Source organism: Eucyclogobius newberryi, unplaced genomic scaffold (genome assembly GCF_026437365.1).
Source record: "Eucyclogobius newberryi isolate DKJ021-1_F unplaced genomic scaffold, fEucNew1.0.hap1 SCAF_12, whole genome shotgun sequence".
NCBI lineage: Eukaryota > Metazoa > Chordata > Actinopteri > Gobiiformes > Gobiidae > Eucyclogobius > Eucyclogobius newberryi.
In genome coordinates, this window is record NW_027315746.1 from 17,302,137 (window position 1) to 17,316,883 (window position 14,747).

The following is a 14,747-nucleotide window of genomic DNA, read 5'->3' on the forward strand; positions in this document are numbered from 1 at the left end:
GGATCCTGTTCTCCTGCTCTCCATTCACTGCAGCAAAGAAATCTCTTGAGGCACAGATTTCTGTAAATGCTGTACTCTAACGAGAATATAAAGAGCACAAGACATGTACCGTGGTTAACTTCATTCTCCTCCTCATCCATTGGGTTTATACGAGTCCTGGGCCAGAACTCCAGAAGGGCTTGCAGCAACAATCCTCCCAGATTCACTGCACAAATACAACAAAGCTGATAACTAATCATGAACATTACGTTCATCAGAATGCTTACGTAATAAAACATACACTTTGGGTCAGATCCATCAGCGCTTGAAAAACCAGCATCTTTTGCCGAAACCCAGGCAGCAAAGCAGTCACTTTCGTCCAGGGTGATTGTGAGCATCTACAGAAGCACAACGCAAGTTTTAAAAGGTTTTCCAACTATGAAATGTCATAGCAGCAGAAATAACTCACTCCAGTTTTCAGATCAACAGAGAACCAGTTTGGCACATAAACCATCTTGAAGCGTTTTTTAATCTCTTCATCAAATTCCACTTTGCCTAAATCTTCTCCTTTGCAAGCCTGAACAAAAACCCAGGTCATCCAGCCAGACAGCTAAAACAACAATAATTTACATGTTGAGCTAACCCTACCTTTAGGACATCCCAGAATGCCACATTATTGTTGGTATCTTTGGTGAGTATGTGTCTCTTGTCGTTCAAAATGTGGCACTGGATAATACTTGCACCTCCTTCAAAATCACAGTTCAAATGAGCTAACCAGACATAATTTACCTATGAATTACATTTATACTTTTAAAATGAGCTTACCCTTTATGACTTGTTCTGGCTGTGTACAAAGTGGTGTCAGCGGTGTACTGCAGTCATTGTCATACTCCCCTGATGATCTGAAGTTGTGCATTCCCTTTAAAGACTATAGTTTGAAAATACACATTTGCATATTATTTACCATTTAAAGTCCAACACATTTTGCTTTTAGACATATTTCGACAAAGGGAATGCAGAAGGACATTAGGTGTGGTCACAGAAACTAGTCTCTGTAAACAGTAGATTCCAGCAGCTTTAATACGGTAGAGCTGTGCATGACACGTCTCAAACATTTCATGCTTACCCATTTATTAACGGATGACTTGGTGGTGGAGACCCAGATTGCTGGCGGTGGGTCAGCGGATCTGTCCAGTTCCATCTGAGCAAAAGGACGGACACAAAATGTTGTTAATTTACAGCTATAAATAAACAATATATTAACAAATACTACGGTATTTTCAATTTATGAATCAAATCACAAATTTATAAACAAGCCATAATAACAATGCTGTTTTTGTATTTTGGTACTTATTTTTTAGGATTAGTGGAAAGCTTTCAACTATTTTTACTCCAGGACAAAAAAATTCCCCTCAAAAATCAGATGTATTGTTTGCACTTGCAATAAAGACTTTATGCAAACACTGCATCAAAATTAGGACTGAAATGAGACCAATTCGGAAACTAAAGCAGGAATAGACCAGGACTAAAACAGGACCAAAATAGGTCTACATCAGGATTAAGATGAGCTCAAGCCAGGACCAGAAAAGGTCAAGCGTGAACACACCCTAAACACACTCTAAAACATCCAACTATAGTTACCACTTAAATACTAAAATTTCAAAGCAGGTTTTGAAAACATACGCGATTCTCAATACCAGTTTTTTTGGGGGGGAACAAAGTTTTAGATAAATGAATGACAATTTCAACACACACAAATAATATTACTTTCTGGCTTAAACCCTGTGGTCTTTTACTAGTTCTGATAAAGCTCAAAGTAATTTTAAAACTGTTCTGAAAAGGTCAATGTTTGTCTCATTTTAGTATCAGTACTTGTTCAGAAAAGTTCAGTGTATAGATTTGTTACTAGTTTTAGTATCGATTAGCATCTGATTTTTGATACCTTTGACAACCCAACATCTAACAAGATAACCAACATGAAATATCTACAACTCATTTCTACGCTTCCGTAATTTTGTCATTATTCTTACTTTGAGCACAGGAGCTTTTTCTTCACAGATCAACACTCTGATGTCCGGGTTTCGTAGATCAGTGCAGTAAATCTTTTTGTCCCTGCCACCTGAATACACGTGTGTGAAAGCTTCATTCACTTGCAGGGCCCAAACACCTTCGTCATGCACGCGGTAGGTGGCGATACACCTCTGCTGACCAAGGGACCACAGTCGAATAGTCCCGTCTGAACTACCTGACAAACACTAATAGAAAAGAACAAGGTTACATATATTCAGCTGAACTGCGTTAACATAGCAGCTAGAAGCCACTTTTTTCATGGTGTTTTTACCTGAGTGCCGTCACGGTTTAGCAGCAAAGATTTAACGTTGTCCGTGTGACCTTTTAGCTTCATCAGTTTTGCACATGTTCTTGGGTCCCAGACTCTGAGGACCTGAAAAAAAAACATAGTAATAACCTAACTGCACACTCAAGAGAGAGTTAACACAGCTAAACGAGGAGGGGAAATGAAATCAAAGCCAAATTGATAGGATTTATTTCATTTGGCAAACCTTTTCTGTGGATCCAGATACTATAACTGTGCCCATCTGGTTCATTGCCAGACTATAGATGGAGTCTTTGTTTCCACTGAGTGAGGAAGCTGTAAAGAGACAAAGAATTAATACATAAATGGGCACATATTAATGTCGTGAGCTGGATGTCGGCTCTGCACTCACTGGTGACTGTATTGTTGGAAGCAGTAAGAGCCGTTAGTGTATTCACATCCCAGAGGAAGATCTGCCGGTCCAGGCCTGCCGACGCCACCAGCTCTTTGTCTTTAGCGTACGCCAAGGCTTTTACGTAGTCCTTGTGTGTTCGTAACGTTGACATGCAAAAACCTTTGTGTGCGTTCCATACTTTAACAGTAGTGTCTGATGAGGCAGATATTACTATAATGACATGAAAAACAATTGGTTAAGTTCATAGAAAAGCTTCAGCAGCATGTGTATGTACTCAATAAGTATAGAGATTCAAGAAAAACATAAAATATACAGAAAAATAAATAAAACAATTCCAACTTACAGGTTTTCCCATTGCAACACAGTACTATGTCATTGACCCAGTCTGTATGGTGCTCCATTGAAGCTATGTATGGATCTTGCTGCAATACAAAAAAACAAAAAAAAAGATTGACATACTGCGTAGGATCTAAACATTAGTGATAAATGACTTTACTTTGTGCTGATAAACACTCCATATCCGGATGATCGAGTCCCGTCCAGCTGTGAAGAGCCGATTTAGAGCTGGGTCCAATTGAAGTGCATTCACCCCATTTCTATTGTACTTCTCCACCTCATCTCTAATAACATAGGACACCTGCAACAGAGAGTGTACATTTACATGGCCAGTAAAAATCAGAAACTGAAATAGTCCAATTATCCAATGACAAAATCTGATTTCTGCCTTTACTGATAATCAACACCTGAGTAACTGTATAAGTGAATCAATAGTTTTTTAGAGTAATGGTTGTATTTGGAGAAAAAGTTATTTCTCAATCTTGAACATAATCTTGTTTAAATTTGTCCTTGTCACATCAGTTTGTCCTATATTTCATGATTTTCTCAGAAATAAATCTGATTCCCTTCATCAAATAACAAGTAACCGTTTACATTTCAATAATATGATAGTGCCAGAAATCAGAGAACGAGGAAATTTTGGGTGTGCATATAAACATAGCCATTGACCTGCAATCTGATTTGATGGCATTTAACGTAGACGCGTTATTAGTTTGGAAGAGGGATACCAGAATAACATACAATGTTTTGGGTTCAGATCAAAGCTAAATTAGACCAGGAGTGCGCGGGAGAAATGCAAAGCACAGGGCCACTATATGACTTTATCAAAATGAAACAAGTTCATAATGAATATGAAACTCAAACATTTAGGGTTTGAAGTGTCCAAAACCACCGAGAGCGTATATTACTCCAGCAATTAGACGGAGCCAAGAGAGTCATGCTAGTCTCATTTTAGCTCCCGTGGGGAAATAAAACCTCAATGAAAATGCGACAATCATTAAAGCAGAACAATACAGATGACAGCAACACTGGGCTGAAACTGGCCTACATCTATATTCCAGCAATAGCGATTAAAAATCACACATTTATTCGTCAGCGTTAGCCAAATATGCTAGTGCGGCTAAGCTAAGGTTAGCCGGCTGAAGTCATGACTCAGAAGAGCAGCCCCATGTAAAAGGACAGGCTTCTGATGTGACATAACTTTTTCTAAACAACACTGCAAAGATCAAGTCCAAAATGTCGCGTCAGACAGGCACAAATCATGAGCTATAATAAATCCACCTGTACTTTTCTCCGCCCAGCAGCATTTTGCCTGTGATGCGTGGCCATCTTGCATGTTGACAGTCACTTCATGTGATACTACATCCGGGAAATAAAGAAAACACTCACACCTCAGGTTTGTGGGTAATGTTGTTTACATTACCCACACACAGCGCTTGCGCACAAACACACGCTTGCGCACGCACATACACACGCACACACCATGACACACACAGACACACACACACACACGCTTGCGCGCGCACGCACACGCGCGCACACACACACGCCTCGCTAATAAACCATTCATTTGCTTCTTCTCTAAATGAAGATAATAATACGATAATTAAATTGTTCAATGAGAAGAAAAAAGGAAACTATTTAATTCTATAATTTAATTTTAATTTCTTATTTGTATCACGAACCATTAGTTAACCCATAACCATAGTAAATTTGTGTACGTATTAAGCCAATTGTTTGTGTTATTATTTTTTATCTTATAGCTTGTTGTCATTTTTATCCCATAGCATATTTAAATTGTTTCTATTTTTGACTTATTCAGTGTTCTTTTTTTAATTTGCACCGAATCACCAAGACAAGTTCCTATGTTTGTGAATTCTGTTCATTGACAATGGCAATAAACCCTTTCTGATTCTGATTCTAGTTGTTACGGATCAAGCTAGAATTTGATCGTGGTACTTTATGCAGTACATACAGTCGACACCAGAGGGAGCTCAAGACCTTGCTACAATACATACCCTGTTGTGACAGTGGCCACATTATGGGACCGGCAATGATCACAGATTGACTGAAAGTTTCCACTAGTAATTAAACAAAGCAATCCAAATTGGGTTAACGTCTTCCGCTTCGTAGCCTACGCTCATCCGTAGAGGTAACATAACTTTCCATTGGCCTTTGAAAGCATTTACAGTCTTTAAAAAACAGGACATTGTTCTATAGGTCGAACAAAATCAATCAGCTGTGCACGGAGGCTAGAACTAGCGTTAGCATGTCCAAAATATTCAGATTAAGTTAGGCCTGGCTTGTCTTAGTTACTTATTTGTTTATTTTATGTCATTTATATAGTTAGACTGTGGTGTAGATTACACATGCAGAATGGCTGATTTGGCTGCTTTATTGCGTTTAACTGCTAAAACTTATTAAAGTAAATATTTGGTGCTTTTGCATGCAGCAGGTCCCTTTATAGGCCCATGGTGTCTTTTGCATTGGAGCCCTATAGCAACAGTAATCCTCTGTGGTCCAGGGCATCCTCCCCCTTTTGACGCGCTCAAGGGCAAATGGAGGTGCGCTTCCTGCCGCTGCGCAGCATCCTCTGAGCTGGACTTTTCCTCTGCTGCTGAACACGGAAGCGCTTCTCATGGAAAAAGGAGGAAAACATTTATGAAATTGGGGTTAGAACAACTTGTCAAGCCTAGATAAACGCTGAAACTCTTTTGAAAGTTTTTTTGGGGTCGTAAAATTATTCCGTTTTAGCAAAATGCACTTTATCCCGTTGTTTATGGGACACGGAGATCTCAAGGAAGCAAAATGAGCTCTGAAAAGACGACATGGATTTCGCACGGAGGGTCTGTTTTCTCCTTTTATATCCTGGATACAAAACTGTAAATCCCAGTATTTCATGTAAGTATTAAACTCATATTTGTATTTGTTTTGTGTTTTATTTAGACTATCCATCAAAATAAAATGAAAAAATAGAAACTTAAAACAAGTTTTGGGTAACAGCTAGTTTTATTACTTGTGAAATTATTTTGTTAGTTTTTATTAATTTACCAACGTGTCCACCTGCCTGCTGTATAAATGTTTATGTTACATAAAGATGGTTAGCCAAGGAATACAATCAATATTCTCAAAATGATTAGAGAAACAAAAAGAGGGACTTTTCACTATAATCATCTAGATTTAGCTGCTATACCCATGTAACTCCTGTTTAAGCTCCCAGTGCAATTACACTGAAAGGTTGCTACAATGTTAGGCAGTCAGTTCAGTGCTCCGTCCCATGCAAGTAACATGACTTCAGTGAGAAACAGGTCACAGTGTGTCTTTGTGGATTGATATGACGTTTGTGCAGGCTTTACCACATGACACTAAACAGGACTGAGGCAGTAGTCATCGTTTGTCAATGTCATCATCAAAGGGAGTTAATTTGCTGAAGCCAGTCATAAGTTTATTAGTGTCTCAAGACTGTACATGACCACACAGCTGTAATAACACACAATGTAACTTAAACTTATGAGAACTCATCCACACAGATTGCCATCAGGTGCCATCTCCACAAAGACAGCTTATTAAACCCAATTACTTATTATTTACAGCCCTGGCCCTGCCCTTTCACATTAATAATAGATCGCTTCAGTTATAAATAACATTAATGTTGTTTGTGAACAACTACTAGAATACTTGCACTGTCATCCTACCCTGAAATAACCCTCTTAAGTATTTGACCCCATAAGTCCAGTGAAGGACACAACTTTAATCATCCAAGACAAGTAAAAGTGCATGGACAACAGAAAGAAACGCTCCAGGCATTTGTTTTACGCACACACATGTATATTTAAGTCAAATGGGTGAGTCAGATTTGGCCTTGATGAGACAAGGCTGTGATCTGTGTGTTTCCTGTCAGAGCTTTAGGTTTAGGGTGCCTTTGGTGTACTCTAGCTGCTGAAAGCTGTAAACAGTTATTTATATTATATTTAATACATACTACTGTTTCTGATATATCATGGTAACTCATTGAACATAACACTCTTTGAATCTTAACTAAATATTTTTTTTAATGAACCAAAATATTACATTTAAAATGTAGGTGACTTTAGGGCATTTTGCTGTCAGTCCGGTTGCTTAAATGCATGGCAAAACTGCCATGCATCACTTTAAATCTAATAATCATTATTTCTAGCGGTAAGAGTCAAAACACATCTGGCTCTCATGGTATTACATTTAATTTGACTAAAACACTGCTTATATCTAATACTTTCCACTGCATATGTATCAAATGTGCATTTGAATGAGATGTACATACAGTAGTTGCTGTTGTTGCAACATGTTTGAACAACGCATTTATTTCGACTGTTGGATTATGCTGCGGATCATTCACCCAATGAGAGAGCTCAGCTCGATCACTCTGGGCCAAATAAGCAGATCAAATGAACGCATTAGTGTCGTGGATGATGTGTGAGTGTGTCAATGCATTTTAGGACATGGAAATACAATTGATCATAAATGCTGTTTAATAAAGTGCTTATTCTTTTTATGTTTGACAGGAAACGTTTAAGAGGTTTACGGATCATAATTTTAACCAAATCATACATTAACATGCAGGGTCCACAATGACTGGCCTGGAGTTAGAATTTGTCTCTATGTTGCAAATTTTGATTACAGGTACATTGTCATAGTTTCTATGACGGGAGTGTCTACAGAGCCACGGCGCGCGGCCGAAACTGCCATGTTATTTTGTGCCGCGGCTCCTGAAACTGCTGCGCTATTTGACCTCGCCGTTTTAGACTGCGCTGGGTTAAGGTTAGGCTTAAGGTTAGGGTCAGGGTTAAGGTTAGGGTTAGGGTTAGGGTTAGGGTTAGGATTAGGGTTAGGGTTAGGGTTAAGGTTAGGGTTAGCCATGAGGCTATATGGCAGTGCCGCGGCTCCTGAAACTGCTGGGCTATTTGACCGCGCTCTGCAGCCAGGGCCTTCCATGACACAATACTGGCCCTTCTTGGCATTTTCACCAATACCTGACCATTGTCAAAACGCATGTCAGATCATTGCGTCTATTTGGGGCTAAACTAATGAAGATTATGCATGTTGTACAATAGTGAACATTAATGATTGCCTGGACTGTTCAGTAATAGTGATGTTTCTTCTGTCTACATGCAGCTGTGAGCAAATTCTAGTACAGGGGAATCAGGATGAAAAGATGGCAGCCATTCTGTTACCAACGGGTCATGATGCCTTGCGGCGGTTCACTCGCGAATCCCTGGCTGCCATGGAGCAGAGGATTTCGCAGGAGCAGGCCAAGAAGGCCAAGCTCTGTGTGGAGGCCCAGAAAAACTCAGAGCCTCTCAGAGCCAGGGTCGACCTGGAGGCAGGCAAACAGCTGCCCCGCATCTACGGAGATATCCCACCAAACCTTGTCGGAGTGCCGCTGGAGGATATCGACCCATACTACAGGAACCAGAGGGTAAATTACTATTGAATGGTTCAGGATAAAAGTATAAACTACATGTGTGTCAAAATCCAGAGCAGTGAAATGTGAAAATGAGAATGCAAGGAAAGTTACCTGGATTCAATCAATCACATCACATACAAATGCTATAATTGTTATATATCTATTAATACAAATATTGAAATCACAAGTATTGATTCCCATATATTTTTTTGAAGTTGTCTAAAAAGTGCAACAGTCCTATTATTTAATTTGCTATATGTTTATATAAAACTACTTTCAAAGGGGCAGAGCAGATTAGATCAGTAAATATATGACACCCTCAGACTGTCCTGGTTCAGCCCAACACTGCCGACATAAGGTCCATAAAGAAGCTCTGAGCCGATCTGCTGTGAACACAGAAGAGGATTTGGTTCAAGTTTTTGTTTGCACAGTCAGCAGAAAGCTGCTGTTTTTAATGGGTCGCCTGTGGATGAAAGGACGTTGCAGTCATTCTGGGGGACTCTTTGTTTTGATACTCAAAAATATTTAGAAAAAATATTTAGATCAATCTGTTTTTTCAGGTAAGGAGTCTTGAGTGAAGCTTTCTCCTGCTGAAATGTATTTTATTTATTCATTCATTTATTTAAACAGAGACAGTGCAAAGAATGAACATTTCTAGAAGGTGCCAGTTTTATCTGCAAAGCTAATTTTCAATTGCAGTCCCTTAACACAGAGCTCTTATTGATGCATGTTGATGTTGAGTTTTTATTGTCACTAACTGTTTATTCTTTCTGTCTTTTCTAGACATTTATAGTACTTAACAAAGGGAAAGCCATCTTCAGATTTAGTGCCACATCTGCAATTTATTTATTAACTCCATTACACTGCTTGAGGTCCATTGCTATCAAAGTGTTAGTGCATTCATATCCTTTTGCTTCAGCTGTCTCTTCAGAGACATGCACACATATCGTCAAAATGAGCTGCAAGCCATTTAATAATAGTCTTCAATGGTATTTTACTGTAGTCCAATATTTGAAACTGCTTTGTAATGGTGCACTTTGGAATCGCAAACTAAATCCCTGCATATCCCATTTTTAATCTCTGAAATGAAATAAGAGCAAGGAGATTTTGCATCATGTGATGGCGGCCTGTTAGTTCTCAGATGATTTGTGCTCCCCGGGCAGATCGGCTCCTCTGTCTTTTGGCAGAGACTTTGAGATATAATTATCAGACATTTTCATATTTTCAGGGTTTCATTCATAATAACACTTTTAGTAGTATGAATATCTTTTTCTAAATTTACAGATATTGTTGTCTTCTTTGACCTGTTTGAACAAATCAGAAATGGCATAAAGATGTTTCTTAACTCCTCAATGAAACTGTATGATTTCAGCTATTTGGTTTAACTTACTACTTTAAATGAGTGAAATAAAATAAATAATAAAGTGATATTTGTTTGTATAAGGTTAAGTTTTGGGACCTTATCTTTTATTTGTTTGATTCAAATCTTCAGTCATGTTCCTTAACTCTTTCCACATTATTCAGTCTGTTCATTATGTGCACTATCCTGACCAACTGTTTCTTCATGGCCATGTCTGATCCCCCCACATGGACCAAGTACCTGGAGTAAGTACTGAACAACAATGAACAACTGTTCAACTCTGGCCACCGAGATCTAATGTGGAGGTTTGGTGGTTGTTTTGTCAGTGAATACTGAAGCTGGTCACATGTGAGTAAATGGTGCATGAAATAAAGAGATAAAACAAAACAATGCAAAACATTGCATGAAGTCATGTGGTGAGGTTCTATCATCTCAGACATCAATTCTGCTTCTCAAGGAAAACCTGCTGTTGTATGTACATGTTGAAAAAACAAAATAGGTTTCATCATAATAAATTCAATATGTTGCGTTCACATTCTAGAATAGAATTATGTGATAAGACAGAGAGGTCTACATATAATTCACTGTTTTTGCAACAAAACCTCCAAACTTATGATCCACAAACATTGAGTCAAATCATTATTTGTTTCAGTATTTGCCTTTTGTTTATTTAAGCTGACAGAGAAACATTGAACTTTGGGCCAGTTTTTGTTTCATGTAATTATTTAGTTACTATTAGAGATATTAACTATAAGTCGGATCAACAATGAAAAAACAAATTCATCCTTCAGATTCTGAGCTGTGTCCCGCTCCATTTAAACTATGGGGATTCTTGAATGTTGTGATGAACGCAACCTATTGGCCCTTTAAAATCCATGTTATCAAAATTCCGGTATGGAGGCAACTGGAGGCTAAAATGAAATTCCATTATACTTTTTGAATGATTAACTGACAACAAATCCAAATTGCTGTGATAAGCAGCATTTCTGAATTTCCACTGTAGAAATGTCAGATATTTTGCTTGTGTATTACAAAGGATAGAAAAATACTAATACTAATATACAAATTTATTTGAGATTCACCCAATATCATATTAAACAAACGGTAAAATACATTTGTAATGTTTTAACAATGCACCAATATCACTGTTTTATCACAAAACCACCACGATTTTTTAACGTTTAATGATATTCTGTGGGTCCATTAAAACTGCATCTTGTTCAACTTTTGCCTTTATTCCGGAATTTTGAATGAATGTGTTTACAAAGCTTTAAAGGGTCTGTTTATATGCAGTATTATACAACTATTTTCTGTTTCAACGCCATTAACTGAAACATGTATTTTTAATGGCATTCGATTAGTGAAGCATGAGCATTTGCAAATTCTGTTAGCATTAAAATGACTCAAATATTTTGGTATTTTTGGTTTATTTTCTGTTTCTCTCGTCTTGGCAGGTATACATTCACAGGAATTTACACATTTGAGTCGGCAATAAAAATATTTGCAAGAGGCTTTTGTTTGGTGCCGTTCACCTTTCTGAGAGACCCTTGGAACTGGCTTGATTTTATTGTGATTGTTATGGCGTGAGTAACTACTCTTAATTATATTTCATACCACATACAAGTCAACTAAATATTGAATCTATAGTTGTATGTACTTGTATTTATTTATCTCAGGTATGTGACCGAATTTATTGATCTTGGAAACGTCTCAGCTTTAAGAACCTTTCGAGTCCTACGAGCCCTAAAAACCATCTCAGTGATTCCTGGTAAGAAACCTTGATTATTTGAGTTTAGGACTTGACTAACGTCTCTATGAAGATTGTCATTGCTTCGCCTGGTATCTCCTTGGAGACAAGTGATAGGTTCAATCTCACTCATACCACTAATATTAAGAATGCATGTTTTTCAAGTTATATTTTAAGCAATAAAACACACCTATAATTTAATAAATGCAAGATAGATCATTGTAATGCCATACTGTGGAGGCTTTTGTGGGCAAAGAACCAACATCTCCATGAAGACCAACAGGGTGATAGACCCTCTCACCATAAAAGTTACGTAGTGACTAGTGACTAGTAAGGTTGCCAGTTAGGTTTTTAAAATGGCCTTAGTCTGAGTGTCTGGCAGATTATTCCAACATTTTGTTGCAGCGTGTGAACTCTCAGAAGCAACAGAAGCTTCTTTAATGCAATATAAAAATAGTAAAATACTAAGGGTACATTGAAACATGATTAAGGCATAGGGATTCTTAAACTTTTTGACCTCTGTGACCAACCTTTTGACTTATAATTGGTTCTGGACTGGTTTTGTTGTTTTGAGTCCAGTTCACTGAAAAAATAAAATGAAAATGCATTAATCCACATATTTTCCACATTGTTACTCAACTTGTGTTGTCACAATACTTGAAATTTAAGCTTTGATTTCAGATTAAAATTGATTTTGATACTACAATGACAGTAAAAATGCTTTTATCTATAATGGAATTTTCAACACTAATCATTAATAGTGGTTTATTTAATATTACAATTTTACTACCACTTTAATAATATCAATACCATTCTAAGACTATTCAGAAAAGGTTTGGCTTAACCTAACCCTATTGCTGACCCTTTGCTGAATCCATCTCCTCGGTCTAGGTCTGAAGACGATCGTTGGCGCTCTGATCCAGTCCGTGAGGAAGCTGGCAGATGTCATGATCCTGACTGTCTTCTGCCTGAGTGTCTTTGCCCTGATCGGCCTGCAGCTCTTCATGGGCCTGCTGCGGCAGAAGTGCATCCGGAGCTTAGAACACTGTCTCAACTCCTCTCTCAGCTTCAACGCATCCTTCGTGTGCAACAACAAAACCTGGGGCTCCACTGAGGACTTCCTCACCAGCGAAGGTTAGTCATTGATAGACGATCATCAGTTTTCAATCAGAAAAGGAGCAAAAAGATCTGAGAAAAAAATAAAAGGAAAGGAAACATGTGCCATAACATGCCTGAAAATCTTGCACAAAAAGTGTCTGAACTGTAAAATGAAAAGTACAGAAATAAGTTCCTGTTTGTTTTGTGTGTGTGTGTGTGTGTGTGTGTGCGTGCGTGTGTGTGTGTGTGCGGGTGTGTGTGTGTGTGTGTTTTTTTAAGCTGCATTACCTGATTTTCAAACGGCAAAAGGAGGAAGTAACTAGTTTCTAGTTTCTAGTATCCACATGCATCGGCCTCGTGCATCTTCAGCACTGCTTTTCTCATACAAATTGAAGCCAGAGTTGGCGGCTCTTAATTAGAAATTAGAGATAGAGTGAAATAAAATACTTGATTATTAGATGCTGACAGCGGTCTCATTTTGACACAAAGTTCTCCTTTTACAATATAAACTTGATATGATTTTGATATGATCTTGTTGGTCGCCTCTATCTTCAAGGCGTCTGGCTATTTTGCATTTTTGTCTCGAGGAGCATAATCGATGAGTCCCCTTATTACCCAGCATACAAAAAACTCCCTCTCTTGTCTTTTCTTCTGTCTTGTGTTTGGTGAGAGAAGTGACCATTATCTTCACCCATAGTTAAGATTAATATATGAGTACGCCAATAATAATGAAAGAAGAAGGGATAACTAAACTTTTACTGTTTACTTTTCCAGAAAATTTCTACAAAGTCGAAGGAGCAAAGGATGCCTTAATTTGCGGATACGGAAGTGATGCCGGGTAAGTGAAAGCTCATGGTGCTTATGACACTTAATCATCCCCACTGCGTTATGTAATGTTATTTTAAAGTTTCATGGTTTGGATTCCTTGCATGTGTTTGGTTGGCTGTAGCAGGTTGAGCAGTGGCTTTACACGCGGATAAAAGAAGGAGCGTGTTATTCTTTGTGAGTCGGGCAGCAGCGTATGGGCAGGGTGGGGTCAGGCTGGGCATAGCATGAGGCAGTGTGCAGAAGACCACGTGGTGTGGATAATCGCTCCAAAGGAACTCTTCTCAAAAGCTCTATACCGTGAACCATTTAGTTAATGCTCTTGTTTGCGATGTACTTATATCTTAAAATGTGAAGCTTATCTGATGTTGATGTGGTCGAGTATCTGCCTTTGTGAGTTCAAATCCGGATCGCGACAATTTGCTGCAATGTCCTTCCCCAATCTCATCCCCATTTCCTGTCAAATAAAGCCTACGGGCAAAAAAAATGAAAAATATCATGAAAAATATCCAGGTTTTTTTCCAATCAAAGGGACAATGTGACACCATTCAACTATTGCTACTCAGTCTACCGAGTGAATAATCCTATAAATCCGAATGCCTTTGAAACATGTGCAACAGCATGATGCCGGCGCGACCAGGCCCAGTTCAAGGGTTGGACTGAACTAAATACTCATCCGCATGAAACCCAAATCCTGCTGCTTCAACAAATGCCTTCCTTTAGGCACCACTGTATTATGATTTTAGAATTATACAAAATATAATTTGTAACATCACATTTTCCATTTGAAAACAGCATCAACTAAGCTGCAACTCAGCCACCATTTTATCATCTTAATCTGCACTTTCTCCACCAATACACTTTAATCCCAGGAAGTGAGGTCTGATGTAGTTTTTTGTGAGTGTCAGTATCCATTTGAGGACATTTATTAACGTTTACACATTTTGTCCACAAAGTAAAAAAAACAACCTGATTCTTATTTGAGTGTTAGGGGTTTAACAAAGACGCTTTGATATAGTAGATAACAAAATATATACGTAAATGAAGACCCATTATAAACTTATAAACACATTGTGCACACTTTCTGAGGATGGCTGTCAAGATCAACAAAATACTGAGCAGGTCATTATAGAGGGCACAAAATATAGAGGATCTTTTAATCTTTTGAGTGTATTCCAACAAGTAATCCCTGAGTAGATTTTCAAATTAAAGCTTTGAATATGTTATGAC

General features: G+C 38.1%; 2 protein-coding genes across 5 annotated transcripts in view; one reads left to right on the forward strand and one right to left on the reverse strand.

Moving 5' to 3' along the window:
• LOC140356226 (WD repeat-containing protein 48) overlaps positions 1 to 4,413 on the reverse strand; it is a 6,470-nt gene extending 2,057 nt beyond the window's left edge. Inside the window, exons 1-14 of one of the 2 annotated variants that reach the window (XM_072441044.1) lie at positions 4,332 to 4,413; positions 3,205 to 3,345; positions 3,052 to 3,130; positions 2,706 to 2,918; positions 2,541 to 2,629; positions 2,321 to 2,422; positions 2,010 to 2,234; positions 1,106 to 1,180; positions 805 to 907; positions 628 to 725; positions 449 to 556; positions 281 to 377; positions 110 to 205; positions 1 to 27 (exon numbers count right to left, since the gene is read on the reverse strand). The exon at positions 1 to 27 is cut by the window's left edge and continues 71 nt beyond it. In XM_072441044.1, the coding sequence (XP_072297145.1) occupies positions 1 to 27; positions 110 to 205; positions 281 to 377; positions 449 to 556; positions 628 to 725; positions 805 to 907; positions 1,106 to 1,180; positions 2,010 to 2,234; positions 2,321 to 2,422; positions 2,541 to 2,629; positions 2,706 to 2,918; positions 3,052 to 3,130; positions 3,205 to 3,345; positions 4,332 to 4,373 (1,495 nt within the window). In that variant the 5' untranslated portion in view covers positions 4,374 to 4,413. Of the gene's footprint in view, positions 28 to 109; positions 206 to 280; positions 378 to 448; positions 557 to 627; positions 726 to 804; positions 908 to 1,105; positions 1,181 to 2,009; positions 2,235 to 2,320; positions 2,423 to 2,540; positions 2,630 to 2,705; positions 2,919 to 3,051; positions 3,131 to 3,204; positions 3,346 to 4,325 lie in introns of both variants that reach the window. The other variant, XM_072441043.1, reaches the window with a different exon arrangement.
• A 1,214-nt stretch (positions 4,414 to 5,627) lies between these two features.
• The window catches only part of LOC140356230 (sodium channel protein type 2 subunit alpha-like), a 28,013-nt gene continuing 18,893 nt past the window's right edge, over positions 5,628 to 14,747 (forward strand). For 2 of the 3 annotated variants that reach the window (XM_072441049.1, XM_072441050.1), the window contains exons 1-5: positions 9,988 to 10,092; positions 11,302 to 11,430; positions 11,524 to 11,615; positions 12,486 to 12,728; positions 13,467 to 13,530. In XM_072441049.1, coding sequence (XP_072297150.1) covers positions 10,022 to 10,092; positions 11,302 to 11,430; positions 11,524 to 11,615; positions 12,486 to 12,728; positions 13,467 to 13,530 — 599 coding nt within the window. In that variant the 5' untranslated portion in view covers positions 9,988 to 10,021. Of the gene's footprint in view, positions 5,946 to 8,195; positions 8,500 to 9,270; positions 9,390 to 9,987; positions 10,093 to 11,301; positions 11,431 to 11,523; positions 11,616 to 12,485; positions 12,729 to 13,466; positions 13,531 to 14,747 lie in introns of those variants that run through there. The other variant, XM_072441051.1, reaches the window with a different exon arrangement.